The sequence below is a fragment of the Schistocerca cancellata genome, chromosome 4 (assembly GCF_023864275.1).
Source record: "Schistocerca cancellata isolate TAMUIC-IGC-003103 chromosome 4, iqSchCanc2.1, whole genome shotgun sequence".
NCBI classification, from domain to species: Eukaryota; Metazoa; Arthropoda; class Insecta; order Orthoptera; family Acrididae; genus Schistocerca; species Schistocerca cancellata.
In genome coordinates, this window is record NC_064629.1 from 592,063,019 (window position 1) to 592,089,068 (window position 26,050).

Sequence of the window (26,050 nt, forward strand, 5' to 3'; positions counted from 1 at the left end):
ATCACACATTTGGATAGCTGGTGCGTCCTTATATCTGTACTGATGTGATATAGTTGCAGTAATATTTCATAACAGATAACTTCGTTTTGATAAAGAAGAGTGACTGTTATGGGGCGTTTGTTATATATATGAATCAGGCGGCCCTCCGTGTCCATATGTAACCTACGACTGTAGCTCGTAAGAATCTACAGAGCATATCAGCACGGCCGTGGCATCTCAACAATTATCCTATCATATTGAAACAGTAGCTTGTACTTAATGGTAGAATAAGGGAGTTACGGTTATTAACGTATCAATCGGGTATCTGATATGTGATATTGATGGCGCACAAGGAATATTATATTTGAGGAAAGCAGCTTTAATCGGTAAACCGTTCAGTTATTTCAACGCAGACACGTACCAATGAGTACAGCATACTAGTTCTGGCTGCCGTCACCCCTGTATCTCATGCGGACGGTGTAGTCGGACTGACGCCACCGGAGAACTGGGAGCAGACTGTGCAGAGGCGCGCTCATCCCAGCCGAGCCGCACTCTTTTTGTGCGTCAGCCTCTCGTTCCGACGAGGACGCTCGGTCTTAAATGTTTCCTTTCGTAAACGGAATGGCAAGGGGAAAAAAGAGACAAACATCTCATAGTTACACGTACAAAACTTTTTCTCGGCATTCATTTTTGGTGCCTCTGCTCTTTGAAGAGGTTCCGAAAAATCTGAGAAACTCTGGACAGGCGAGCTGTTGGCCCGAGTGACACTGTCCAAGGCCTCAGCACTCGCGTTCTCCAGACACTTGGCAACTGTAAAGACAGTCGCTCATCTAACGGTATTCTGAGCTGGGGTCTTAGCAGCGAGGACTAACCGCATCAAACCTAGCTAGAAATCCCGATTTAAGCTCTTCTGGATTTCTAACAACAGCTTACGGTGAACACAAGAAAGTTTGTTTCTAGTGATCACTTTATGTCCCACTGCAGATCCTTGCTGTCATCTCCTAATTTATAAAAATATTCGTATTAAGTGTCCTAAGCTGACAACCCAAATACTTTCGCAACCGCTAAATATGTTGGGACAAGGTTTCAGAAAAGGATAGTACGCTATGGGGTGATTATTTTACTTTATGGCCACGCTCATAATTTTGTATCTATCGAACCATTTAAGTAAATGATTTTAGTATAAACGTCCATTATCTAAACGGCGTTCGAGTGACCTTTAAAAATGGAGAACATTAATATAAACTCCTGATATGGTTTGCGGGAACGACGTAAGAAGAAGGTCGAGGCTACATCCCACTTTTCGACTTTTGCGTGAAAACACACTTAAAAATTGCACTGTACCGACGGTGGCAGCCTCGTTACATAGCATCTTATTGAAAAATGTTCCGTGCCATTCGCTGCTAGTGTCTTATCACTATTCTCCTCTTTTCAGGTACCGAGAAAGGTGACACAATCGCTCACAGCAAATGGGTTCACTGAAGAGGCGTGGTCGATTTCCTTACTCATCCGTTTCTAAATCGAGTTTCTGCTGAAACATTACTAGTCGAGTCGTGGGGTGTTCAACCATAATCATGCTACCTTTATTCCTTCTTTTCAGGGGCGCCCAAATGCCTAGGGAGCGAGGTGAAGCAATGCTTAGCATACTGGGCTGGCATTCGGGAGGATGGCGGTTCAAATGCCCGTCTAGCTGTCAAAATCTGAGTTTTCCGTGAGTTTCCTAAATCGCTCCATCAAAAGTCGGGATGGTTCCTCTGGAAAGGGCACGGCCGATTTCCTTCGCCATCTCTTCGTAACCCGTGCCTGTGCTCAGTCTCTAATGACCGCTCTGCCGACTGGACATTAAACTCTAATCTTCATTCTGAATGCCGAAGAGGAAGCATACAGTTTGATTTAGAAAATGTAATTGCAGTGTCTCAGCAGATTAGGAAGTTAAATGCACGGAATATACAGCAAAATAAATTATTCTTTAGCATACTCCTCTGCACTTAGGCACACTGCTGTACAGAAGGAATACTTGCACTGGGAATGTGTGAACGGACATTTAAAGAATATTTTATTATTTCAATTTTACAGTCTTAAAGATTTTAACGATATTCGTCATGCAATATTTTAGGAACGGCTTAATAACCGTGTGATTGAACTCCTTAAAACCAGTAACAACAACTATTACTTATGTGAATTTATCTTTCCAAAAAGACATTTTATACTAAAATATTCTGGCTAATCTTGCATTTAAAGTAAAATGTGAGCTTTTGACAACCTCCTTCCCGTCATTATCAGGATCAGCTACAGAACAACTACGTAGCTCTGTATCGTTTTCATTCTAGTAGATTAGAAACTCTCACGTAATATAAATTCACTCGAAGATGTTAATGTTCGTTAAAAATATTCAAAATATTCTGACCTGATCTAGTGTCTGGGTGACACGTGAGCTACACTCACTAGAAACTTCTGTTGAAAACGTGATGCTATTGAATATTTCTGAGTCTAGGACAGATTATTCCGAGCTATGATCACTGTTCTTTGGAAAGAACTTTTTCTCTAATAGAGATTGGTGATCTTTTTTCTTGTTTCCTTAGCGGTGTAGGAAATACGCAGTAGCGTCCAGAGCTGAGAACCTATGAAACTTTCCTCGTGTTGTCTCTTTTCTCTTACGTTAAACGTGGGTTTAGGCGTTATATAGCATGTGGCTTATCTGACGGCGAGCTTCGAAGCCGAACCGAGATCATAAATAAATATGTGAGCACAATGGAACTCACCTACCGAAATATTTGTATAATAATATACATAATATCGTGTCAAGAACCGAATGATAAATTCATTAACATACGTGAAGTTACACAGTGTAACAGACACGCCCTGGCCTGGCAGTGACGGGAGATAGCCGCCTGATCTATAGGTGGGCGTGGCGGCCGTCTTCTCGTTATGGTCCAGACCACTATGGCACCTAATTTAGGAACACAGCGAGTTGGGCAGCCGCTTCCCACCACCCTGTCACGCCTTGGAGGCCGCCTCCGCTATATACAGCAAGAACTACAAATGTTGCCTTATTTCATATATGACTTGAGAACTCGGTGGCTATATAGGAATTAGCAACGACGAAATAAATCAATCAGCCACAATTTAGTCGAATTCACAACTCATTCTCTCGCAACTAATTTTTGGTCTAAACCCACCTTCTGACGGTAGCATACATTTCGTATGATATTTTGCATGCTTCTCATAAAGAGAAAGTGCTTTTATTTACCTGAAATAACACCGAGCTAAAATTGTTTCATTAGATTATTTTTATTCTAGATTTTAACGAATCTAGAACTACATTTCACAACTGGCGTTTCTAGACTGTATTTATTTCACCAAAGGAGGAACAACATTCTTATGATTTACTAGCTGCAGTGCCCGTCGTTACCCGGGATGTTTAATGTCTGCCACGTGGATTAAAATATCTTCTAGAGTATATTTCACATGTAACAACGGCAACACATTAATAAATAACAGTTTGCAATCATTTTTCTGTCAAATTCTCGAGCTTTCGCTCGTCCCGCGATCTGGTTACGTCTACTCCGAGACGCTGTGATTTATTCTCGTGACAGGAATTAGTCAGTTTACCACGACATATTTAGTTTGTGAGGCATTTAGGTTTTCATTAATTTTCTTCATTGTTTCATCTGAATTTAGAAATTAGAAGTAAATCGGTGAAGAACTTTGAAATAAAACGTTCGAGTACTTTTAGAGATGTTTGGTAACAACATTCCTCCTACATATCTATATTAAAAATATACATAGCCTACATCCACCCAAGTGTTCACTGGATTCACTGAAGTAAGTCGGCCAAGAACTTCTGGAGATTTCTGAGAACAACTTTTCCTCTTTATATATTGCATACATATACGTTTCAAGCCAGATTACGAAATCTTATGTAAACAGTGATCTTCCACTTTTCTTGAAAGTAAAGTGCGCAAAATTTCGTCAAGACTGGAATAAAATTGTATATTTCCATAAGTTACAAACGAATGGAGAGAGAGAGAGAGAGATAGAGAGAGAGAGAGAGAGAGGGAGAGAAAAGTTTGACAATAGGACTTTCCAATCAAGAACAACTGTCAAGATGAGAAACATAGAAGTAGATATCCTATATCCTCGGTGTAGCAAAGCATCTTAAATCACTTAATAAAGGCAAGGCTTCCTGTCCAGATTGTATACCAGTCAGGTTCCTCTCAGAGTATTGTGATACAATAGCAACATATTTAGTAATTATATGCAACCGCTCGTTCACAGAAAGATCCGTACCTAAAGAATGGGAAATTGCTCAAGTCACACCAGTATCCAGAAAGGGAAGTAGGAGTAATCCGTTGAATTACAGGCCCATATCACAAACTTCGATTTGCAGTAGACTTTTGGAACATATACTGTATTCGAACATTATTAATTACCTCGAAGAAAATGATTTATTGACACATAGCCAGCAGGGATTCAGAAAATATCGTTCTTGCGAAAGACAACTAGCTCTTTATACTCATGAAGTAATGAGTGCTATCGACAGGGGATGTCAAATTGATTCCATATTTTTAAATGTCCAGACGGCTTTCGACACCGTTCCTCACAAGCTTCTTCTAACCAAACTGCTTGCCTGTGGAATAGCGCCTTAGCTGTGCGACTGGCTTCGTGATTTCCTGTCAGAAAGGTCACAGTTCGTAGTAACAGACTGAAAGTCATCGAGTAAAACAGAAGTAATATCCGGCGTTCCCCAAGGAAGTGTTGCAGGCCCTCTATTGTTCCCGATCTGTATTAACGATATAGGAGACAGTCTGAGTAGCCGTCTTAGATTGTTTGCAGATGGTGCTGCCACTTACCGTCTTGCAAAGTCATCAGATGACCAAAAAGAACTGCAAAATTATTTAGATAAGATATCTGTATGGTGCTTAAGTGGCAATTGACCCTAAATAAACAAAAGTGTGAAATTATTCACAGGAGTCCTACAAGAAATCCGCTAAATTTCGATTACGCGATGAGTCACACAAATCTGAAGGCTGTAAATACAACTAAATACTTAGGGATTACAATTACAAATAACCTGAATTGGAACGATCACATAGATAAAGTTGTGTGTAGAGCAAACCAAAGACTGCGATTCATTGGCAGAACACTTAGAAGGTGCAACAGGTCTACTAAAGTGACTGCTTACACCACGCTTGTCCGCCCTATTCTGGAGTATTGCTGTGCCGTGTGGGAACCGCATCAGGTGGGACTGACGGATGACATCGAAACAGTACAAAAAAGGGTGGCTCGTTTTGTATTATCGCGAAATAGGGGAGATAGTGCCACAGACATGATACGTGAATTGGAGTGGCAATCATTAAAACAAAGGCGTTTTTCGTCGCGATGGTATCTTCTCATGAAAATTCAATCACCAGTTTTCTCCTCCGATTGCGAAAACATTCTGTTGACACCCACCTTCATAGGGAGAAATGATCATCACGATAAAATAAGAAAAATCAGGGCTCGCACAGAAAAATTTAAGTGCTCGTTTTTCCCGCGCGCCTTTCGATAGTGGAACGGTAGGGAGACAACTTGAACGTGGTTCATTGAACCCTCTGCCTGCCAGGCACTTAATTTTGAATAGCAGAGTAATCATGTAGATGTAGATGTTGACGTAGAAGCAAAGCTGATGCGTACGGCGTTGAGCTCTCACCACGGATATTCAGAGCTGACAGAGAGCCTTTGTTTTAGTTTTCCAAGCCACGCCACACTCCAGATCACCGCCACAATTTGGCAGATGCATTCCTACATACAGCTTTGCTATAAAGCGATGTTGGTAGCCTGCATCTGCTTTGCTTCAGCAGTCGTCCATCTGGAAACATTGGCCCTGAATGAAAAACGCAGCACAAGACAAGTGTTCCTTTTACTTTCTGTCAGAGCAAGGTGTCTCACATTACTCGGGACAAAGAACACGTCTTTTCGATGCTTATGTTTAAGAATTTTGATCGTTAAACTCTGAGTCTTTGTTCGTAAAACCAATGAGGTGGCACTAAAACCCGTGTTAAGTGCGCATTTTCCTTATCGCATGAGGTTGCAACAGTAGGCTGAACGAATAATTCTGGCATTTGCACATACATTGTCAAATTCATCACACCAAGAGTAATATACACACGCCAAATAGCACTGCATCGAATATTACACCAATAGTTAGAAAATGACGCTGTCCAATTTTCTCGACCGTAAATTAGCGATTTTCTAGGCGAGAAGGTTAACAGTGACAGCAGTGATTGACGAACCTACTCACATGGATGACGGCTTCATCTGATCAGCGAATTTGTATCTAAATCTCGACTGTTCTTTTAACACTATCTTTATGGACTGGATAAGGTCCATACTGATGCCACAGTCTTTCGACACCAATGATGGCACGAAGTTCGTAGTCATTGTTTCCGTCATTATCATCTGTGCCGAACCAAACTGCGTTTCAGCTGATTTTGCCTCACGTGTATCGTGGTACTCTTGACATATGATGCGGATAGGACAGCTTTAACCTCTTCCTTGAGAACTATGCAGGACTGACTACTCTGATCCAACTAACGTGATGTGCTCTCCTGTTATCGTTCCGCGTCATTTCTGTCACGTTACTATAGATATTTTTGTCTGAATAGAAAAAGCGCAGGTCGTTGCAGCTTTCAAGAAAGATCGTAGAACAGATTCTCATGATTAGATGCCTGTATCGTTGTCATCAGTCTGTTTGAGATTCATGGAGCACGTTTTATGCTCAAGAATTATGCCGCTTTTGCAGAATGAAAATCCCCTCTGTAAAAATCAACTGGGATTCCGCAAACAGAGATCTTACGAAACTCAGCTCGTTCCGTTCCTCCTTGAGATCCATAGTGCTGTAGACAAAAGCGCTCAGGTTGATGCCGTGTTCCTTGACTTCGGGAAGACATTTGACGCCGTCGCTCACTACCAGTTTGTGAAAAAAAAAAAAAAAAAAAAACAAGAGCTTACTGAGTATCTGACCAGATTTGTGACTGGATTAAAGACTTCCTTGCAGACAGAATTCAACAAGTCGCTCTTAACGGAACAAAATAGACAGCTATATAGGTATTTTCCGCAATGCCCCAAGGAACGTGATAGGACCGTTGCTGTTTACAGTGTATATAAATGATGTAGTAGAAAGCGACTGAAGCTATTTAAGACTGTTCACAGATGAAGTAGCAACGCCAGAAGGCAGTATCGATTTGCAGAATGACCTACAAAGGATTTACAAATGGTGCATGCCCTGGCAGTTGACCCTGAATGTAAATAAATGTTCCAAATAGCTCCAGACCTTCTCCATGTGTTAAAGATCGGCTGATTTAAAGGGTAGTCGAGATACGGTAGGGCGCCTGAGTTTTCGTCAAACGAGGATGGTATGCGTTCAGCCCAGTCAACATAACTGTTGTCATCTAGGACGTCAGAGGTGTCCACAACATATTCTTCATGAAAACTTAGAAGAAAGGGCAACACCTCTTTATTGAAAATTGAGAATGTTGAAACAAGCATCCTGGTTCATATTATTGTCGACCTGTATGAGGCGCTCAAGTAATGGTACGAAGTACACCCTCAAAACATCACAGAACCACCCCTAGACCTGAATTACAGTCTCCGCACGGATCTCACTAGGTCGTTGCCGCCCTCGACATCTAGCATCATTTGAAAAGAGGGCAACTTGCAGCTCGTCGGACCACACCATTTGCCTCCATTTCGTTACTGTCCGGTATCTGTATTGACACATTGAACACTTGCATCTTTATACGGGGTGAATCAAGAGGAAAGGTACAAACTTTGAGGGGTAATAGTATTAGTTATTATGAACAAAAAGCCACATACTAATATATTTCCTGCTCTTAATATTTTCCAAGGAAACTAATGAAAACAATGGGGAACAGGACAAATGCACGTGATATAAAATTAAATGGTGTAATCTAATGTTTTGTTTAACTGCGTCCATTTTCTCGCAAAGATGTTTAAAAAGTTTACTGTCAACTGCAATGCATTTTACAGCTATTGTTAACAGCTGCTGGGTTACTGACCTGAGCTCATTCTTACGATCCTTTAGTTGAGCACAAGCATGTAAAATACGAGCGAGAAATTCCACGTAGGGAGGGATGCCTTGGCTGTTTTTTACGTTGAAATGTCCTGTTTGGAGTAGCATCAGCCCAACTGGTGTACAAATGAATTACCGTGAAGACATATCGGAACCCTACCGCTGGAAGCAGCGGGCCCACTTAGTCAATGTGTATGTGGAGAAAAAAAGTGTGGCTTCAGAAAAATGACCTGTGGTCAGTAAAGACAACACTATATAGCCTAATGTCGCTTCGGTTATGTTTACATGTGAACGCTGGTGAAGAAGGACATGCGACTGACGCCTGTGATTTTAAGACAGCTGTATGTCGGATGCGGTTAAGAAGAGGGCATATGTTCATTTGCAGTTTTTTTGTTCAGGACCACCAATACTATCACGCCTCAACAAATGCACCTTTCCTCCTCACTCACCATACATGCTGCTGTGAGCAATGGTCCTTTACGAGGTACGCGACTCCATCTGTCTATTGCCCGAAGTTCGTTTCGCGGTGTACACTCGCAGAGTGGTTGAGATGGACCCGAGTTCACTGACGGCAGCAATTCCTATAGCGCATGAAACCGATTTTCATTGACAAAGCGCCACATTCCTATCCGGTCACAATCGGTTCGGATCTCTTTGCATCCATTGTTCGCCGTTTAACATGGCTGCGAGCGGTACACCTCTACTTGTAGGCACGTTGCACAGTCCGCGTTGATGCACCAACAAATCGCTCCTCTCCACTCACACACGGTAGCTGTTTTCTGCCATTGTGTCGCGTTTTCACGTCAACTCATCTAACTACGCTGGTCCCATGCAATCGATTGGCACACTGCCACGATTTGAGTCAACGTTGGATGATTACTTGACCGCCTGGTACCAGCTCTACACTTTTACATCGTTTAGAACCTTTTCAGGCTGATCTACAGATAGGCTCGAGGAAGCTACGTGTTCAATTCCGTAGCGTGCTGCTCTTTTAGGGAGGTGACTAACATTTTGTTCGGTGCGCTTAGCTGTGTCAAATAGATATATTACTTTACCCGCGCCACGAGATATCCTCTGTCATAGGAGCGAGGGGGACGGTAAGAGGAAAGTGGCCTTTGCGCATGACTAAAGCGAGTAATGGTGTACTGCGTGCAAACATCAGTAGCTTAGTTGTTAGTGTGGCAAGTGGGACAGTGCTGGCAGTTCAGGCTGTAGTGTTTGCGCTAAATGACATACCTACAAGTTGCTACCACTTCTCCTGGTGTGAGGATAGCGGTTTTGCGCCAAGCTGTAAACTAACATGTGTAAAATTTAAGCTCATTCATTACGGATGTTCTAGAACACGTGACTGTGTATTGAATACAAATACTGAAAACTGCAACCAGTATCTATTTTAAAAAAAAATATTCATGTACTGCCACAAACTAGTTTTCGAACATTTTCAGGCTCATCTTCAGATGGGATGCGTGGAAGCTACATGTCTTTTTCCAAAGCGTGATGCTGGGTGCTGGCTCTGCGAGAGTATGGGCGGTTCTGTAATTGGTATCCATCAGGAAATTTCCATTGTGATTGCCAAATGGTCACAGATTACTCAATTTCCACGATGAATATAAATATACACCGATTGTCACGATAAATATATTTACAAAAAAATGGTTCAAATGGCTCTGAGCACTATGGGACTTAACTGCTGAGGTCATCAGTCCCCTAGAACTCAGAACTACTTAAACCTAACTAACCTAAGGACATCACACACATCCATGCCCGAGGCAGGATTCGAACCTGCGACCGTAGCGGTCGCGCGGTTCCAGACTGTAGCGCCTAGAACCGCTCGGCCACTCCGGCCGGCAAATATATTTACAGATTTATCGTAATAGTCGATATTTATTTGCAAATAACTTACGGGATTGCAGCCGGGTGACTTCGTCGACAACTGCCGATATTCAAAAGGTGTACACCGCGCCATTTTCAAAGAAATTTTGTCTTGAAATCGACAGGTTGTGTAGTCTCAAAAAACGGCTGTTGTCGATAACGTCACGCGGCTGCATTCTCATAAGTTATTTGAACACTGTATACCCTGGGAGGAACTGTGGTCTCTCGATATGTTTTAATATTCACTTACTAACTTCTCACTTTCAATGTAAATATTCACTGACTGTTACGATAAACATATTTATAGTGATAATCGGATTGTATTTATATTAATATTAAAAAGTGAATAATCTCTGGCCAATTGGTAATCACAAACGAAGGTGCCAGGTTGATACCAACTACAAAGCGATAAGTACTGTTGCAAGCGAGTACCCAGTATCACACCGCACAAATAAACATATGACGTCCATGTATCCCACCTGAAGATCAGCATGAAAAGGTTCGAAAACCAGTGTATGGGTATAACCGAAGAGTTTTAAAAAATGAAAAAAACTTTAATGTTTTGTGAAATTATTTGGAATATTATTTAGTGCTCTTTAGAATAATAGAATACTAAGTTAAACACTGGACTTGAAATTCTCATTTGGTACCTCATTTGCTGTAGATGAATTCGAGCATCATTCAAAAAAAGTTCAAATGTGTGTGACATCTTATGAGACTTAACTGCTAAAGTCATCAGTCCCTAAGCTTACACACTACTTAACCTAAATTAGCCCAAGGACAAACACACACACCCATGCCCGAGGGAGGACTCGAACCTCCGCCGGAACCAGCCGCATAGTCCATGACTGCAGCGCCGTAGACCGCTCGGCTAATCCCCATCATTCAAAGCTGCCTCAATTTTTTTCATTTCGTTTCTTACTATAAGACAAATCATTTCACAAAAGTTTGACCTTTTTCTTTAAATGTTTTTACTTTTAATATTTTCGTTCAGAAAGTATGAAGTATAGTATAGACACATCAAAAAATGTTTTGCATCACCTCGGTTCCAAGAGTTCCGGAACCTGTACAGAAAATTAAAATAGAGATCAACATAAACATCATTTCCGCCCTTTTTATGGCTCTGTGAGATCTTCAGAGGTGATGGTCCAGATTGCTGTACACAACGGTACCTCTAATACCCAGCACCACGTCCTCTTGCATTGATGCATACCTGTATTCGTCGTGGCATACTATCCACAAGTTCATCAAGACACTGTTTGTCCAGATTGTCCCACTCCTCAACGGCGATTCGGCCTAGATCCCTCAGAGTCGTTGGTGGATCAAGTCGTCCATAAACAGCCCTTTCCAATCTATCTCAGGCATGTTCGATAGGGTTCCTGTCTGGAGAACATGTTGGCCACTATAGTCGAGCAATGTCGTTATTCTGAAGGAAGTCATTCACAAGATGTGCACGATGGGGGCGCGAATTGCCGTCTATGAAGACGAATGCCTCGCCAGTATGCTGCCGATATGGTTGCACTATCGGTCGGAGGATGGCATTCACGTATCGTACAGCCGTTACGACGCCTTCCATGACCACCAGCGGCGTACTTCGGCCTCACATAATGCCACCCCAAAATAGCAGGGAACTTCCACATTGCTGCACTCGCTGGATAGTGTGTCTAAGGCGTTCAGCCTGACCGGGTTGCCTCTAAACACATCTCCGATGATTGTCTGGTTGAAGTCATATGCGACGCTCATCGGTGAAGAAAAAATGATGCCAATCCTGAGCGGTCCATTCGGCATGTTGTTGGGCCCATATGTGCCGTGCTGCATAGTGTCGTGGTTGCAAAGATGGACCTCGCAATGGATGTCAGGAGTGAAGTTGCACATCATGCAACCTATTTCGCACAGTTTGAGTCGTAACACGACGCCTTGTGGATGCAAGAAATGCATTACTCAACATGGTGCCGTTGCTGTCAGGGTTCCTGTGACTTATTAAACTGATAGTTCGGTAATTTTCACATCTGTCAACGCTTGCTTTCTTTGGGATTGGAATTATTATATTCTGCTTGAAGTCTGATGGTATTTCGCCTGTCATACATTTTGCTCACCAGATGGTAGAGTTTTGTGAGGATTGGCTCTCCCAAGGCCGTCAGTAGTTCTAATGGAATTTTGTCTACTCCTGGGGCCTTGTTTCGACTCAGGTCATTCAGTGCTCTGTCAAACTCTTCACGCAGTATCGTATCTCCCATTTCATCTCCATCTACCAGGTGAGCAAAAAGTCAGTATAAATTTGAAAACTGAATAAATCACGGAATAATGTAGATAGAGAGGTACAAATTGCCACAATTGCTTGGAATGACATGGGATTTTATTAGAACCAAAAAAATAGAAATGTTCACAATACGTCCGACATATCGCGCTTTACCTGATCAGAATAGCAATAATTAGCATAACAAAGTAAGACAAAACAAAAATGATCTTCTTTACAGGAAATGCTCAATATGTCCACCATCATTCCTCAACAATAGCTGTAGTCGAGGAATAATGTGAACAGCACTGTAAAGGATGTCCGGAGTTATGGTGAGGCATTGGCGTCGGATGTTGTCTTTCAGCATCCCTAGAGATGTCGGTCGATCACGATACACTTGCGACTTCAGGTAACCCCAAAGCCAATAACCGGACGGACTGAGGTCTGGGGACCTGGGCGGCCAAGCATGACGAAAGTGGCGGCTGAGCACGCGATCATCACCAAACGACGCGCGCAGGAGATCTTTCACGGGTCTAGCAGTACTCTGTGTTTTTTTCCCTAATAAAACCCCATGTCATTCCAAGCATGTATGTCAATTTTTATCTGTCTGTCTACATTATTCCGTGTTTTATTAAGTTTTCAAATTTATACTGACTTTTTGATCAGCCGGTAAATTCTCTTCCCTTAACTTAATACGAATTATACAAAGTTACGTTAAGGAAGCTGTTGCATTATTTATTGCTCGTTATAAGAGAAGTGACCGGTTGCAGATTTCCGTATTTGTATAGAAAATTTATGTCAGAAGTAGTGACGAGCGTTCACTTTGATGTTTCAGAAAGAATTCACGAAAGACTGTATCTTCAACGAAATCTTCGAGCAGCACCACTACAACACGTACACGTCGGCGCGCTACTCGGACGGCCGGCGCACGCTGTACGTGGCGCTGAACAAGCGCGGGCTGCCGCGCAAGGTGCAGGTGCGGGCGGGCGCGCCGCTGCGCCGCCTCAGCACGTACACCCGCACGCTCACCAAGCCGGCGCCGCAGGCCGCCGTCGACCGGCTGCTGGCCGCCGCCGCCGCCGCCGCCGCGGCCGGCTCCGAGCCGCAGCCCACGGCGCACCCGCTGCGCCACCACGCGCACCACCAGCTGTGCCCCGTGTCGCGGGCGCCCGCGCAGACGCCCGACGACGCGGCCGCCGACGGCGACGCCGACGGCCGCGACAAGACGCGCTGCCGGCGCCGGCGCAAGCGCAAGAAGAGGAAGCGGCGCTGCCGCGAAGGCGAGCCGGAGGGAGAAGACTGCCAGAGCCGGGGCAAGGGGCAGGCGCGGCGGCCCGCCAAGGGCGGCAAGGCCCGCCGCCGCTGCAAGGACGCGGCCGACCGCGAGCAGTGCCGGCGGCAGCGGCAGCGCCAGCGCCAGCGGCGGAGGGGCCGCGACCGCAGCCGTGGCCGCGCCAGGCGCCGCAAGCAGGCCGCCGCCGACTCTAGTTTTAAGGACCGGACGAACCAAAGAGATCTGGAAGGCAGCGGCAGCGCGGAGCCCGCGGAAAGACTGACGGCGGAGGCGGCGGCGGCCGCGGCGGAGGCGACGACGGTCCGCCCGCAATGACTCACGGCACCCCTGTGGCTCGCCGCGGCCAGCGTTCTCCACTCGACTCGCGACACCCTGCGTGCTCACACTCTCTCGACACACAGACTCTTTTATAAATAGATTTACAAGGTAGATTACTCTTCGATTGTATTATTTGCAGTAAAAGTGTACGTCATTGTTGTATATAGTGTATATATTTTATTTACGTCTAAGGCCTTTCCGTTTTTCCCTTTTTTCTGTCTCGTCTGTTAGCCGACAGTTTCTCTCTCCCGCAGTAGGCTTTTTAGTAGATTTTTCCTCGTACGTCCTGGCTGGATTGTGGGAAGACTGTGGCAAAATTTACTACCCGAGTCGTCTGGGATTGCCGGTGGAGTAAAGACATCGAAACGTCGCGCATTTAGATGGCTCTGCTACATAGGCTGCCCGAGACGGCGTCAGTTGAAATCGGCGAACGAGCGATCTCTCTCCGTCTGTCCCTCCTTCTTTGTATCCGTCAAAAGTTAGTCGTGTCTTCCCGCCCTCGTGTATGAGACGTTCTAACGTATCCGCAAACAAGAGATCCGTCTTCGGGTACGTTCGGCGAAATTCGGTGGCTCGTTCGTTATTCGACACGTGCGGAGGCTCCCTGTGCTCCTCTCGCACTATTCGCTCTGTCGCACAGTCGTAGCGAGAGTGAATTCCGTCTGCTACGACAAAAGAGCCAGTTGCCACTTTTGTGTATTAAATACGATCACGAGAACGTGTTCTAAAGACAGGCCCAAAAGGTTTGGAACGGCAGCATTCGCGGTTTGGGTTGCGCGACTTCCAATTCCTTTACTTTTGTGCGCTCAGTGGACTACTTCGAATAACTTCTCTCTCCTGTACATCTGTCACACACTGTTCTGTACAGTAAGCTCGATTACAGAAACACTTCAGTATTCACGGTCTGAAAAATATGTTACCGCTGTACAATAATCTCCCCGCGATACGTCGGCCAAAATGGAGTTTTTTGTATACCAGAATTGGTTCCCAATGAGCGCAGTGCAACCTTGTGTATATTTTCGTCGATCCCCGAGATCTAAAATGTTGTGCTCGCTCCTGAAGTATATTGTGTCACAGTATTTGTTTCAGCCGTGTGTGTGAAAACTTACTATCGTCGTATTTAATTAAGTTTTACGTTACCATACATTCATATGCTGCGTGTAAGTTTTATCAGTATTATGTACCTAACAAAATCAAGTATTGCTTAAATATTGGCCCGCCAGCGACCCACCCAGTAGCTAAGAATTTGAGCTGCCACCAAACGTGTACTGAACATACCCGAATGAACACTGCATTAATGTACTACTCTATGTGCTCCATTCACAGATTAGTTGAAACAGTTTATTCGCATCGTTTAGAAATTGTCGATTTTTTGTAAAATTTTTTAGTCATCGCAAGAAGAAGTTCTGTCTTTAATGCAGTTCAGGCCACACAGTGCCACTATTGATTTCCAGTTTAGTTCGGTAAAACAAGAAAAATTTGAAATACTCTAGGGTGCGTAAGCAGTGAGTACTGAATGTCTGAATGCGAATGAATGTAATTTATATGTGAAATTGCCTCTAAAGTCCAAATATCTTTTCAGAGAAACTGTGCTGTAGCGAAGATCGAAGAAAGGAACGAAATACATGAAAGACGTCAATGTTTACTATTGTGGTTTCACATTTCACTCAAGAGCAAGACGGAACTACTCAGGGACATTGTAACGATAGAAATGAAACGTGCGGATGACACAGACCATACGCGAGGCATTTTTGTGTTGGAGTAGGTCAAAATACTTTTGCCAGAGACCGAGTTTTAAATTGTGGAAAGCAATTAACATCCAGAGGATCAACGACAAATATTTCCTAGAAGATTAACAAATTATTTGGAGCTAATGTTCCTGGGCCGTAGGTGCACCATAAAAAAATATAATAAAAGAGAGAGAGAGAGAGAGACAGTGCCATAATTGCTTCTGCAGTAACGGCTTTTCCACGTCTCATAAGAGACGCCCAAAGCGAAAAAGCTCATTGTATGGGTTTCAGTTTCCCTGTTGATTTTGTCATGCAGTATGTAATTATTTTTAGGATATCAAATACCTTAAAATTATGGCAAACGAAAATATCAATTAAATTCGTTCAGCATAATTATTTGTACATACAATATTGTAATAATGAGCATGGAAAAATCATTTGAGTGTGCCGTAGAAAAAACAGACAACTAACTTTTATCTAATAGGTGTTAAAACACCTTGCTTACAGTAACAGCTGTGTCGGTGGAAGGGGCGTATCTTCTGCAATTTTTCTGAAAACTAATTATGACACAATGGCACTAGAATAAAAAATATTTTTGTCATGTATGTTAGTGAGTATTGTATGAAGAACAGTAAACATATTTAAGAACTTATCACACTATGAAATTAAGGTGTGTTTTAGTATTACCTACTGTGAAATTGAATGTCAGTAAACTGATAATTTTAAAGGTCAAAAAGTAACTTAAAATAGTGTACAATTTTCGTACTAACTTTCTAACATTTATGTACAACAAAATAACTATTCTTCAAGATTATTGAACTGAAAAAAAACAAAAAACGAAATCATCTTCATGAAATGCAGTCGATTCAGCAGTTGCTGACATTCCCGCCACCGAATGCTGAAATCATCTAACGGTAATAACATAATATAGATGACAATGGTGATGCAGTATTATTAGTTTTAAATGAGCACCTCAATAAAATGTAACTGCTTAACTTTAAAATGTATTCATTACAAAATATCATCATAATCCTACATGAACTTTAGTCAAATCACTGAATATGTATGTAGACAAAATGCCAAAGACAATTCAGTATCCTACTAATATTCAGAGCTAATTACCTGTAACCTCAATAGAATAAATGAATCTTTCACAAACAAATGACTGACTAAGGCTGAAGAAGCAAGTTTCTCTGAAATACCGTACACCTATTTATCCAGCCGTTCTGCGTGCATAGCACGTTTAATGTCACAGTGCCAAGAACTTAATTTCTGAAGTACAGAAAGTATATGTGTTAATTAGAAATTGCTTATTAATTCTCGTGTTAGTGGGATACATTCCCTTTCGTCAGCACTAAAGACATTTTTGAATCTCATCACTGTTGAAGAAGTACTATATTCAACACATAACAGTGATTTTGTTTTTTTCATTTATTTTTTGTGTTTTACCATTACACTACTAAAAAGTGGTCGTAAAAATATGTAAGTGCCTTGCAAAGAATTCATTGTATGATGAGATGGATCATAGCTCTAAATCATTTCATAGAGGCTGTACTACTATGTATGCAAGAAAATTTCACTGCCATTACAACATTAAAATTAATTTGTCTCTAAGACCTTGATATTTACAGATATAATTTATTTGACAAGTATTTAAAACTTATATGAGGCAATCTGTAATGTGTTTAAATGTTTGTTTGTATTTGATAAGTATGAATCTTTTGTACGCCGTAAAATGTGTCAACAGTAATGTATGTTTATTGTGTAATAAGAGAATCGTAAGCAGAAGAAAATAATGAATATGTCCCTCCGAAATGTTCTAACAGATGTATATTTCTTACCGCTGTAGGAATCAACTGATGTTGCATTTAGAAAGACACGTGTAATGCATGTAGAGTTAAATTTTCAGGAAACAAAATAATATTAATAAATTAATAAATAAAAATAAATTCATTGATTAACAATATAGTATTTTCCACTGTGAGAAACAACAGCCGAATTACACTTCCATTCCATTAACACTTCCCTTCACAATCCTTACTCAATTGCTGTTGCCAGCATTTGATTTCAAAAACTATTACATATCAATACCCTAATCAACATAACATCGCTATGTTTCTCTTCTCTCTGTTAAATGCAACATCAGGTCTATTTCAAAATGAACCTCGAGAAAACAATGGCAGATTGCAGGACAGAGAGATAAAAATATTCAAATGGCTCTAAGAACTATGGGACTTAACATCTGAGGTCATCAGTCCCCTAGACTTAGAACTACTTAAACCTAACTAACCTAAGGTCATCACACACATCCATGCCCGAGGCAGGATTTGAACCTGCGACCGTAGCAGCAGCGCGGTTCCTTACTGAAACGCCTAGAACCATTCGGCTGGACACAGAGAGATAAGCTAGACTCATTGACCTGAAGCTAGACTCATTGGCGTGATTAACATTTCATGTTCACGTAACTGGCTACTATTAGGGCCGTTTTGTTGGATTATTTCAGTCACCTCAGACAACCAATACACAAACAGTGAAGATGCGAAACTCTCCGAGGAGGCTGTACATAAATCACTGACATTTAACTCAAGCAGCATTGCTTCCCATAAGTGGTGATCAAGTCGAGATGGTAGGAAGAAAAACTGACCTCACAGATATCTAAGATGATAAAGCCTTTCATATTCTGACCTAGCGCTGAAAGCGTTACAATACTAGAAACCATAAAAAAATTTGGAATTGTTTTGTCGATATCAATGTCTCTTGAGACGTGTTATATGGAGTGCCATATGTCTAAAGAAAACCAGCAGAGTGTAACATTTGTTTGAGAGTCATACACAATCTGTCTAAATTATATTCCATATAGCCAGATATGAAGTGGACATGTCGTAGAGTTTAACCCAGAAACGTCTAGCCTAAAAACGTCTAGCCGTAATAAGCGAGAGCGCTATTTCTCGAAGGGAGATTCAGAAGTAGAAACACTGCATTCATGAGAAGCATACCTTAGCGTTACCATTTACCTTGTGAGAGAACAACTGGAGCGTTTATTCTGGGACAGAAATAGAAACCAAAAAGGCGACGAAGTCAAATATCCTCCGCCTCTCTCTGCGCAGAAAGCCTAATTCAACCACTTTGTTACTTACGCACCACACTCTTACTGCTTTGGTACACTATAGGTGGCTGGAGAAACAGTGCGTCTTACGTGACTAAAAGATTCCACATGGAACGTTCTTTTTAATAAGGGTCGTAAGACTGACCTCTTATTAATGTGGAATTCTAGCCGCAATTTTGGTTAAAATAACATGACTTTCATCAGAGCCTCTCACCTCCTCTGTCTAAACCGACACGAATTCTTAGAAGCCACCTGTCTTTAGAGCTCAAATGTTTGAAAGCTACCCTCTTTTCCATAGCAAATTGTTCGATTTGTGAAGTGCCTCGTTTCTCGCAATTGCTTGTGTACTGTTGTGTTATATTCGGCCACTCCACAAATTTCATGCATAGCTGACATTTAACTGTTCCGACAAAATTACGGCACGCTCAGCTGTACCGAGGAGCCTAGTTACAAGAAGTAACTGGGACAACCCACGCGCAAATCTAGTCCACAGTCCCAGTGATGGGAAGTATGGTGTGTCAATAAGTGCCCTACCGTCGGCAAAAATCAAAGCAGTAGCCGGCGGCATGTCGCCCTACGGGGATCGCAGCGGTAAGGGGCCAAGATAGGGTGTGGTCCACATTTATTCAGCGTCATACTCGCTGCTGCTCTCTCCAAAATATTTTTCACCCAAAAGCTAGAATACAGATAAATCAGGATGGAAATTTTCTTTATTTTCTCGTATCATCCAGAATAAACATTTTCGTAAGCAGTAGTATTACCTCTCTAAAATTGTCATAAACGACAGTGTCGTTTGTAGCACGGTAGTTTCCTAAGAGTATTGTGTTGGTTGCAGCGACTGCCAGCTGATCGAAAGAGTAACCTAAAACAGCTTTCTACGTGAAGGTTTGCTTGAAAACCACAGTGTTTTACTACGACTCAAAAGACCCCGCCCGGTTAGCCGTGAGGTCTAACGCACGGCTTTCCGGATTGGGAAGGAGCGCACGAATCCGCCCGGCGCACTTGTGTCGAGGTCCGATGAGCCGGCCAGTCTGTGGATGGTTTTTAGGCTGTTTTCCATCTGCCTCGGCGAATGCGGACTGGTTCCCATTATTCCGCCTCAGCTACACTATGCCGGCGATTGCTGCGCAAACAAGTTCTCCATGTATGCGTACACCACCATTACTCTACTACGCAAACATAGGGGTTACACTCGTCTGGTGTGAGACGTACCCTGGGGGGGGGGGGGGGGGGGTCCACTGGGGGCCGAACCGCACAATAACCCTGAAAGAGTGGATCGGTATGGGGCGGTGGAGGGGTGAAGTGAACTGCGGTAGGCGTCGTGGGGTTGTGGACCACTGCGGCTGCGGCGAGGACGGAGCCTCTCCGTCGTTTCTAGGCCTTCGGTTAACATAAAATACAATACAATGACTCAAAGATGTACTTCACACATTACGTAAAGTACTACTTTTGAAATCCAGAGAATTTATCTTCATGGGAAATTACAGGAACTGAACGCAGCAAATAACATTGGCATAAACACTGACTCTTGTGATACATAAGCATAGACGTTGGCATAGACCTTTAACTACTTCATTGAAATCGAATAACGCAGTGATTGTCAAAGCAGAAACATTACATCTCCATGCCACACCAATCCTTGCGGACCAAAACTAATAAGAAATATGGTTTTTCATTTAATTCCCTAAATAAAGACATGTAAGTATCAACAAAATTTGAAAGACAAGAGCATCACTCGCTAATCTTCTCGTTGTTGGCAACACACAAATAATCATTCTGGAAAGACAACACATAGAAGTAAACAACACAGTTATAAATGTTTCTCTGGAGATGATACAGTGAATTACAACTGGGCAATATTGCAGAAAGTAAGACCGAAATGCAATAAAAAACACTTTTTCCTCTAGATACAGCGTGTAACAGGTACAAGTGCACATATTCCTATTGGTGGCTGAGGACAGTGGGCTAAACGACAGTGCATTAGTATTTACGTCATCTACAGACCAATAATTATTGCTATTAAAAACAGTGTGTTTCTAGGTTGGGTAGCATCTCCAAGTATACGTGGCAAGAGCAAACCATTAATGTTTGTTTTCCACTGTGCAGCAGGTGAGGTGTTGAAGAATGGACGCGTGAAAGCAAAATGATTAGTCTATACTGACAGGTGCAGTCTACGTAGTGGTGGAGTTACGACCGTGCAGGAAACATCTCACCGTGAAGTTTGTGAGAAGACTGTTCGACCCAGGGAAAAAGTATCCAACACACTAATGTGAATACATATTTAGGTACCACACGTAAAAATATCTGCACTCAAACGCGTTGCACCCAGTATATTAAATTCAGGACACAGACGTCTAGTGAGTGATTAAATTGTTGTTATTAGCAGTTCGAGATTTCAAAATATGTTACGGTTTGTCGTAAATAACATACCACAAAGAAGTTAGTCAGGTGAATATGAAAGCTAATATTACACGATACCCCATGTAATGCAGGAGTCACGTTGAGGCAAATAGTAGTATCTTAAAAATTAACACTTGGCTAGGCCAGTAGTATACGCTACATCAAAGAAGCAGGAATGTGTCTGGTAGTAGAACGTTACCTTTGCAATCGAACGTGTTCAAATCATAGTTTCGCGATAGAGGAATTGCACACAAATCAGAAGAGCAAAATGAGAAGACAAGTATCTATGTGGTATGACAGAGAGACACTAGTCATTTCGATCATCGTATTGTCTTCTTAGCCGAGGGGCAGAAAAAAACGCCTCTGCGCAGTGATTAATATAAGTATTGGCTCGAGAATTGCTAGGCACACAGTGTGATAGATCTGGCTCATCCAGGAAGCCACGTGTATCCCTGTCGAAAAGTTAATTCAGTAGACACGTAGAGTTGAGACCACTCAGCTTTTGCACTACAGTTTGAATTCGATTGCGATCATCTGACATTCCACTCCCCTTACAGTTGTTTCGCCCTCACACAGAACAAAATCCGTAATCTCTTACTTAAGTCCAATACAGTTTTTTACAGAATTCAGTACTATGAATTTAGACTTTCTATTGTCATGTGTTCAAAAGAAATCCAATAAATATAAACACTTCTATTCTTTTCATTTCAAATTCCCCTGAAGCACACATAAGAACACTAAAATTTATTAATATTTTTGCACGCAAATGTATCAAAAGCTTCATACGGAAACAGAAGACAGTGGACTACATCTATCTATTTCAAATTCTCTCACTTCTTACTCAACTGCAATACTTCGTAAACTCTAATTGAAATTGTTCCAAGCCTTCGATTCTGGCAACTAATGCGTTAGCAGCATTGAGTTCTCTTAACGTGAACAGAAGAAAAGGAGGTCACACAACGTCGAGCCGACATCTTGATCACTAGGAACTAATGAGGTGAGTAGTGAAACAATAGTGGCTCGGCGTTGTTGAAAGTTACCAATAAGAACAACAGGTATGAAAGTAATACATTCTATCAGAAGAAAACAAACATAAAATTGGCTTTGAAAGGACCTAATGGATTTAAAAACGTAATTGATAGTATTTTACGAAACAGTGAAGAAATTCTACAAACTATTATAGCCCTACAGTAGCGCAGAATTTCAAGTGATAATAGACTTAGAAGACAGACTGAAAATAGGTATTAAACTAGAAAGAAACAAACTCATTACACAGGAAATCACAAATGTTGCTTATGAGAATTTATTAAAGGATGGATATTAAATTAAGTACCTTAGAAAATTAAGGTTATACAAACATAGATGAAGAAGCAATTATTGAACACAGCTATTTACACAAACAACAAAAGATTTTTTTTTCAAATCTTGACATATCTGTCAATAACGAGTAATACACGATCCAAACCACTCATACGAAACACAAAACTGGTATCCTGCCCCTTCTCAATTTTAACACAAAGGAAAGCATACAAGTCTGTAGTTTAATATAAATGACACTGTAACTGGTAATGTTTCTGTAAAACTAGTTAATATATAACTACAAATTATATGAAAATGTGTGACAGTGTCCACAAACGGCAATCAAAAGATAGAAACAACAGCTGTCAACAGACAAAAAAATAAATCTATTTTCAAGAAAAAATCTATCCTTACATCTGTCTTCGTGAGCACTCAGCAGTTCACACTTGGCAAAGGGTTCATACAACCATTCTCAAGCTATTTCTCGACCGTGGCACTCTCTAATAGCGTGTGAGAAAATTGAACACCCAAATATTTTCGTGGAATCTCTGATTTCACTCATTTTATTACGATGATCATTTCTCCCATCTAGAAGGGAGTGAAAAAATATTTTCGCTTTCGGAGGAGGTTGATTGTTCTTTCAAGGATCTAATGATTTTTCTAATAATTGATGCCCGAAACGAATAATACATTAATGACACCCTCTCCCGTATTTCGCGATAATGCAAAATAGCTGCTCTTCTTGGAACTGCAGTAGTTAAAAAGAAAACAAAGGGAAGGGAAGTCTCTAACGGAACAAGGTCACTATTAAAGAAAAGGTTAAGCTTCCAGTAAAAATTGTTAGAAACATGCTAGAAAATCAAATAAAACTGTTCTCATATTTCTTCAAGGGGAATATAGAAATTTCAATAGAAATTTTATAGAGGAAACGACTGATTACAGTAAAAGTGTGGAGAAAATAAACCGTTACCTTCATCATTTAAAATGACTGATGACACTGTAGCTAACAATGATACAAATTTTTAAAAGAATTCCAATAATTCCTTAAATGCTTGGTTTGTATAGCTCTAGAGATGAAACATAAACAGAAATCGTTAAGTATATAAATAATTTCATTCTGGAAGTAGTGCCAGATGACAGGAATCAAGCCACTGAACGTGTGAGGAAACTAAGGGCACGTCGGTATAATAGTGTTTCAATAGAAATGGTGAAATATAGAGTCAAGGTAATCCAAAAGGAGCTAGCATAACTGTTTACCAAATGTCTACAAAGGAAGACAATGGACAAAATTGGAACAATGTTGTAATTGCTCTGTTCCACAATAAAGGAGAAAAATAAATCATAAAAATTACAGGATTATTATCCTCCTCAGTGAAATGTATATTGTCACGTAGAAGAAGGTGTAATTAGATGAATGACGAACACAAACTTCACTTAACGAAGGTTTATTCAGCACTTGCACATACAAAGCGCGGAGCGAACTGCTTCCGGCCAGAACACATACGGATATATACAGCTACAGAACATTCTAGTACAATGATTCTTGCCATTTGTGGATACTTCTGGAATGTACTCGAACCGAAAACAGAAATTAAGATTTTACAGTTCAGGTGAGTTTTGAACTCACGACCCTCCATGCAACAGTCCAGCATCATAACCACTACACTATTTTTTTATCTCAATTTCTTCTGTTTTGTTAGTTGAATTTGTTCGTGGCGCACGTCCGATGACACTTGTTCAGGTTGTTCGTTGTTCCTTTCACTCAGTTCTTTTATTACAGAGGGCAGCTAAACCTCTGACAGAACACGCTGAGCTACCGTTCCGGCATTACAGCTGTGTTACTCAGCTTCTTCTACTCCATTACTCCCTCCTTAAGAGAACAGCTTCTCGTTGTTACATCGTCCTAGTTCGGGAACGAGTCACCGGTCCTGCATACTCCGACTCCCGATGACTGATTCTAGCCCTGGCGGTGATCTTCTTAGAACTTCCCTTGCCGCTACATCCTTCGTCACCTTTCCGCTTGTTGCCTGTCTCTGGAACTTCGAATTTACCCTGGGTTGCAGGATCCTTATAGGGCTTCATTCGAAAGATGTGGACCGTATCTCTGATCTTTCGTCGTCTTGTGTCGGGGTCGAAATTTTCAACGTCATAAGTAACATCAGACAATTGTCTTACAACCTTATAAGGTCCAGAGTAGCGCCTGAGGGGCTTCTCAGAGAGACCAACCTTCTGAACAGGAGTGAAGATCCAGACGAGGTCACCAGGCTGGTAAACAACAGGGTGGTGGCTCGCGTCATACCTCCGGCGATCGTTTTCTTGAGCCTGCAGCGTGCGGAGTAGAGCTAACTGCCGAGCTTCCTCAGCTCTGGTTAACACTTGGCCGATGTAGCCGTCGTCCACGTCATCAGGATGTAACGGAAACACAGTGTCCATCGTCGTCGTCGCCTCACGCCAATGCACCAGGAAAAATGGCGTAAATTTTGTGGTGTCTTGTTTGGCGGTGTTGTAGGCAAACGTCACGAAAGTTAGCACCTCATCCCAGTTGCTAGGCTCACATTGACGAACATTGACAGCATGCCTTATTAAGATGTTCAGTAAGCCCCTTACTTTGCGGATGGTAGGCAGTCGTCATGTGATGAGTAATGTTGTACCGACGGTTTATCTCTGTCACAAGATACGAATGATAAACTTGCCCTCGATCCGTAAATAACGACCTTGGGGCACCATGTTTTAATACAATGTCTTCTACGATGAATTTGGCTACCTCGAATGCTTCGGCTGTTTTTACGGCTTTTGTAATGGCATAGCGTGTCAGATAATCAGTGCAAACAATAATCCATCTATTGCCACTAGCAGACGTTGGAAATCATCCGAGAAGGTCAATCCCAGCACGCTGGAAAGGCGTTTTGGCTGGTGGAATTGGTGTGAGTCGGCCAGGTGGTTTCTGAGGGACTGCCTTTCTCCTCTGGTACACTAGACAGTGCGACACATAGTGGCGGAGCCGGCCGAAATGGCCGAGCGGTTCTAGGCGCTACAGTCTGGAACCGCGCGACCGCTACGGTCGCAGGTTCGAATCCTGCCTCGGGCATGGATGTGTGTGATGTCCTTAGGTTAGTTAGGTTTAAGTAGTTCTAAGTTCTAGGGGACTGATGACCCCAGCAGTTAGGTTCCATAGTGCTCAGGGCCATTCGAACCACATAGTGGCGGGCACTCCTAAATAAACCTGGCCAGAAAAATCTCTTACGGATTCTATTATATGTCTTAATAAGTGCTAAATATCCGGCCTCTTGTGTGTCATGGAATTTCTGTAGAACATCTAAGCGCATATGTTTAGGAATCACTGGTAGCCACCTCTTTCCAAGCGGATCAAAGTTTTTCTTGCGACGTAATCCATTAACTACCTTAAATTGTCCTTTCACATTCTCTGACCGATTTAAGGCAAGCATAATTTGAGATATCTTGGCGTCCTTCTTCTGCTCAGCAGAGAGATCTTGGAGCGCAGTGAGATAGTCACTATCTTAATCAAAGTCTTGATGGTCTTGCACAGGGTTTCTTGAGAGACAGTCCGCATCTTGGTGTTTTCTTCCACTTTTGTACACTATGGTAATGTCGTAATCTTGAAGACGTAGTGCCCACCTAGCGAGTCGTCTTATTGGATCCTTAAGACCTATCAACCAACAAAGTGAATGATGGTCTGTAACAACTATGAATGGCCTTCCATAGAGATACTGTCGAAATTTGC

The 26,050-nt window shown here is 42.1% G+C and overlaps 1 protein-coding gene and 1 long non-coding RNA gene across 2 annotated transcripts in view; both read left to right on the forward strand.

Annotated features, from left to right (window-relative positions):
- LOC126184341 (uncharacterized) overlaps positions 1 to 13,530 on the forward strand; it is a gene marked incomplete at its 3' end in the record, with an annotated part of 778,475 nt that extends 764,945 nt beyond the window's left edge. The window contains exons 4-5 of the mRNA XM_049926718.1: positions 12,997 to 13,212; positions 13,270 to 13,530. Coding sequence (XP_049782675.1) covers positions 12,997 to 13,212; positions 13,270 to 13,530 — 477 coding nt within the window. The remainder of the gene's footprint in view (positions 1 to 12,996; positions 13,213 to 13,269) is intronic.
- Positions 13,531 to 13,576: 46 nt separating this feature from the next.
- LOC126184672 (uncharacterized) lies at positions 13,577 to 17,452 on the forward strand. The gene is made up of 2 exons (XR_007536859.1): positions 13,577 to 13,881; positions 15,356 to 17,452. It is a non-coding gene; the product is annotated as an uncharacterized LOC126184672 (long non-coding RNA).
- Positions 17,453 to 26,050: the final 8,598 nt, after the last annotated feature.